The 4,791-nt window shown below is 40.5% G+C and overlaps 1 protein-coding gene across 1 annotated transcript; it reads left to right on the forward strand.

The window, feature by feature from the left end:
• The first annotated feature begins 954 nt into the window (after window positions 1-954).
• On the forward strand, window positions 955-3,227 carry LOC113759491. The gene is made up of 5 exons (XM_027302067.1): window positions 955-1,290; window positions 1,527-1,828; window positions 1,924-2,073; window positions 2,145-2,928; window positions 3,027-3,227. Exons 1-5 carry the CDS (start codon window positions 955-957, stop codon window positions 3,225-3,227), a joined length of 1,773 nt encoding a protein of 590 aa, XP_027157868.1.
• Window positions 3,228-4,791: the final 1,564 nt, after the last annotated feature.

A 4,791-nucleotide genomic window follows, 5' to 3' on the forward strand; every position in this document is an offset into this window, starting at 1 on the left:
CAGGGTTGTAATATCAAACTTGGGCAATAGATAATTGTCAATTTGGTGAGACATAATAAGTATGGGCAAAAAGTCCCAGTGGCCCTTAAACTAATAGCCGGATGAAGTTTTGGCTCTCAAACAATTAAAAGTAAAGTTTTGGCCCCCGATCTATACAAAGTACAAATTGTTAGACATTCTGTCAAATTCATCAGTTAATACCGACGGAATCTACGACCACGTGAGAAGCATGCCGAAATACTAAGGGCATTTTTGTCCATAAAGAGCTGTCATCCACTTGGTGAAATGGAGCGAAAAATGATTTTGATCAAACTGTTTACTTTCTCCACTATCTCTCCCTCTGTCTACCATTAACGGTTCTTGCTACAACTTTCCGACTACGAGCACTACTACCAGCACCGTGGAAGTAGACATTGAAGCGAAATGGAGTGGCAAATAAGGAAGCTAGACGTGTACTTTGATCTATTTCTTGTTTACGATAAGTGGTCTGACCCTATTTTTGTTCCATTTTCGTCTGAGTAGTGATGGTTTGTATATAGCAGAGGAACAAAGCGTTGTCAATAACATTTAAAAAGATGGTATTAGTCAAATTTTCAGTTTGTCGGGAAGATTGGTGATCCTATATGTTGGTATCTTTTACTGTAAAAATTTATATTCGCCTCAGTGGTCCTACATTATTTTTTTATTTTACCCATTGACCATGTCCAACAAAAAGGGGCTATTGAAATAGTAGTTTATTGGCCTAATACAACTGTTTTGACTCATAATTTGTGAGATAATTTATTCTTCCTATTTTAAATATTGTGTTGACTTGAGGCAAAAATTATTGTTGCAGAGGCTGATTCTGAATGGTTTACTATATGTTTGCATCATGGGAGGAGAATTAATTGGGGATAATATGTGCGGTATGTTGATGGAGATGTAGATGATATAGATCTTTGCTACGCCGAGAGAATGTCCATTCTTGAACTGAATAAGATGGTGAAAAAATTGGGACGTCGTAGAGCTGCTATACTGTATTACTATGTTGAACCAAACAAAGATCTATCTATTGGTTTAAGAGAGTTATGCACTGATGAGGATGTTAACAAATTTTTAGAATGGGCTTACAAGTTTAAGGTGATGGAGGTATTTTGTAACCACCTAACACCTGAAGAAATTGAAAAATTTAGGTCTCCTTTGATTGTTAAACAAGTAGAAAAAAAACGTTGTGGTGTTGTGATTGAGGAGTTGGATAAGCAGGGAAGAATAATAGGGGGAAACCATGTTCTGAAAAAGGTTTTAGAATGGGTCTGTTATTTGAGGAAAATACTGGTACAAAAGATAATCAAAATGTGTTACAAAACTCAGGTTTACAGCAGAAACAAATTGGGTCATCAGAACAGCCTCATAGTGCTGGACATGGGCAGAGCATCCAGCAGCTTGCTAGTGCACTAGATCTAGAAGGGAGAGTTACTACCTCTGCTTCAACAGACCAGCATCAAGGCACATTCGAACGAGGTGCTGCCTCTGCTTCTACTATCTAGCATGAGCAAGCTAGTGAACTAGATCCAGAACGAGGTATTGCCTCTGCTTCAACAGACCAGCAAGAAGGCACATTCGAAACTTCTACTATCCAGCAACCTGTTGGCCATCATAGCAGTGAACAACCTATTGTAGAGGAAGGAGTCATAGAAGATGTTGAAGATTCAAAATCAGAGCATGACTCTGACAGATTTAGCACTGATGACTACTGTGGCGATGAGGCACTACTGGATGGTTTGATACCAGAGACAACAGGGGATGGAACTTCAGAGCAGCAGTTTGATGAGCCACTGACACATTCACCGTAGCCTGATTCATAGCAAAATAATGAAGCAACAGGCACATTCTCTTCACAACAGCATGATGCACAGCAGCCACAACAGAAAAAAAATAGGTCAGGAGAAAGAAAAATGTACAAGCACAGCAGCAACAAGCTGGAAATGAAACAGAAGCTTCTGATACATTGGTTGAAGATGTAATCCCAGACCACCTTAGCAGTGATGGTAGCTCATCAGAAGAAGAAGAAGATGGTGACCAATTCCAAAGAAGGTATAAAGATTTTTGTATGGAGAAGTTCAAGATTGATACCAGATTTGAGTTGGTATGAAATTTGGTTCAAGAGCCCAGTTTAAGGTAGCTGTTCAAGAATATGGTATCAAGATGGGGAGGCCAGTATACACCAAGAGGAATGAGAGTAAAAGGGTGAGAGCCAAGTGCAAGGCCCCATGCCAATGGTTTGTGTTTGCCTCAATTGAAAAAGCACTTGGGAGTACTGATTTGGTAGTTAAACACACGAATGACAAGCATGAAAATTGCAATCACGCCTGGAAAAATAAAAACCTGAAGGCTAAGTGGGTGTCTGACAGGTACATGGAGAGGATTAAGTCGAACTCTCGAATCCCAGTTAGGGAGATCCGGCAAACTGTGAATGAGGAGTACCAAGCTCAAATTTCCAGATGGATAGCAGCCAAAGCAAGGAAACTAGCACTTGAAATGATAAAGGGATCAGCTAAACAACAGTATAAGAGAATTTGGGAATATTGTGCTGAGATAAAAAAGGCATATGAGGGCAGCACAATGGAATTGATGTTTACTCCATTTAGAGGACCTGGGGGCAACCCAAACTTTATGAGACTCTACTGCTGTTTAAGGCCATTGAAGAAAGGATTTAAGGATGATTTGAGGCTATTGATAGCATTGGATGGGTGCCATTTGAAGGGGACTTATAGAGGGCAGTTATTGACTACCATTGTAGCTAACCCTAATAATGGGTGGTGGTCCATTGCCTGGGCAGTTGTAGAGAGAGAAGCTACGGAGCAGTGGGCGTGGTTCTTGAAATACCTCAGTGATGATTTGAAAATTGAAAATCAATTTCATTATACCTTTATGTCTGACCAACAAAAGGTATATACATATACACTTTGCAAGAATGTGAACATGTGTATGTATGTGTATGTATATACATAGTAACCTCCCTTGATATTTTGTTTCTTCCTTTACAGGGGTTGGATAGAGCATTAGTTGAAGTTCTTCCAAATTGTGAGCATTGGTATTGTGTCCAACACATGTATCAAAACTTCAAGAAGAAACATCCAGGTTTGCCTCTTAAGGATAGGCTGTGGAACATCGCCAACAGCACAACAGAGGAACTCTACAATAAAGCAATGGCAGAACTCAAAGATTTTGATAACGAGGCATATTAGTGAGTAAAAATGCTCCAGCTCCTCGGCATTGGTGCAAGGCCTTCTTTCCGACTCACACAAAGAGTGACATGCTGGTTAACAACTTGTGTGAGTCTTTTAATGCACATATTCTTGAGGCTAGAGACCAGCCAATTATAACAATGCTGGAAATGATCAGGGAGTACCTTATGGATAGGATCCGGAAGAGAAAATCAGCAATGGAAAGATATGATAGCCCAACTGGACCTCTAATCAACGAAATTATTGAAAATAGGGTAAAAATTGCAAGTCAGTGGATGCCTATTTGGAATGCAATGCATGGCTACTAGGTGAAAGGACCAAGAGGGGCCCAATTTGCCGTAGATATGGAGAAAAAGAATTGCAGTTGCAGGTTATGGCAGGTTAGTGGCATTCCATGTTGTCACGCTATTGCTGCCATTCTTTTGAAGAATGAAGACTCACGACAGTACTTGAATGTTTGTTATAGTAGGGGGGCTATTCTTGAAGCTTTATGAAAATATGTTATAACCAATTAGTGGTGAGGATCATTGACCCCCCTCAACAATGCCTGAATTGGAGCCCCCGGTATCAGTAACTCAACCTGGAAGGCCTAGAAAGGCTAGGAGAAGGGACACAACTGAAGGCAAGAATCACGGTAGAAGACTAAGAAGAAGGATCATTATTCATTGTCGAAAATGTGGGGAGGCTGGTCATAATGCAGCAACATGCAAGCAGCCAACCAATGAACAAGGGCAGCAAGACACTTCAACTAAACCTGTGACGCAGCAATCAAGTGCAAGAAGGAGGAGACAAACAGTAAGTACAACCAACAACGTTCACTTTTAATTTTCCCTGTTTAGCAGCTAACATGGTTCATGAAACTTTGTAGGTTATGCAGTCAGAAATACCACAGCAACAGCAGGTTGATGAAGCTGTGCATGAGTAGCCACAACAGCAACCAGGCCAACAACAACCACATGAAGTCCATGATCATGAACCTGGGCATCACCAACCACAACAATAGCAACAAACATCTGCCCCAGGCTCGAGTGAAAGGACTTGTCCACCAACCCGTAGCAGGAAAACTTCAACTAGGAAACCACTCACTGATGCAGATAAAGGAGCCATAAATGCTAACTATGCATATTTGGGTAAGGAGCCACTGTACACAGTTGGTTCTTGGAGAGGAAAGTGGAGTGGAAGAGGTAGAGGGAGAGGAAGACAAACCAGAAAAGACAAGGAACGGGGAAGAGCTAATTAAAGAGAGGCAACAGTCAAGAACTGATTGAAGAGGGACCTCTAATCACATTTTTTGCCAACTGTTTTTTGTCTTACAATCTTGAATCTCGTTAGATGTTAGTGGATGAATCCCAATCAACTTTTGTTAGTGCTGATTATATTTTGTATTCTGGCTATATTTTTGTAGACCATTGACATCAGCATTGGTTATGTAGGGTTAGTATAATATGATGGTCTTTATATTTGCTTACTCCACTTTTGTAAATGTTCATGTCTTTGTCTGGTTAGTATATCTAGTTAATGGAATTGTGCTGCGTCTTCATATTGAGGGCCACTGGGACTCAAT

Source organism: Coffea eugenioides, chromosome 2, assembly GCF_003713205.1.
Source record: "Coffea eugenioides isolate CCC68of chromosome 2, Ceug_1.0, whole genome shotgun sequence".
Classification (NCBI taxonomy): Eukaryota; Viridiplantae; Streptophyta; class Magnoliopsida; order Gentianales; family Rubiaceae; genus Coffea; species Coffea eugenioides.

What these genes read in the sequence shown, in the direction of transcription:
- LOC113759491 (XM_027302067.1), top strand. Translation starts at nt 955, where the DNA reads ATGTCCATTCTTGAACTGAATAAGATGGTGAAAAAATTGGGACGTCGT. An exon ending in TGAAAAAGGTTTTAGAATGG is followed by an intron (nt 1,291 to 1,526) that starts GTCTGTTATTTG and finishes TCTACTATCTAG; the next exon opens with CATGAGCAAGCTAGTGAACT. An exon ending in GAGCCACTGACACATTCACC is followed by an intron (nt 1,829 to 1,923) that starts GTAGCCTGATTC and finishes AAAATAGGTCAG; the next exon opens with GAGAAAGAAAAATGTACAAG.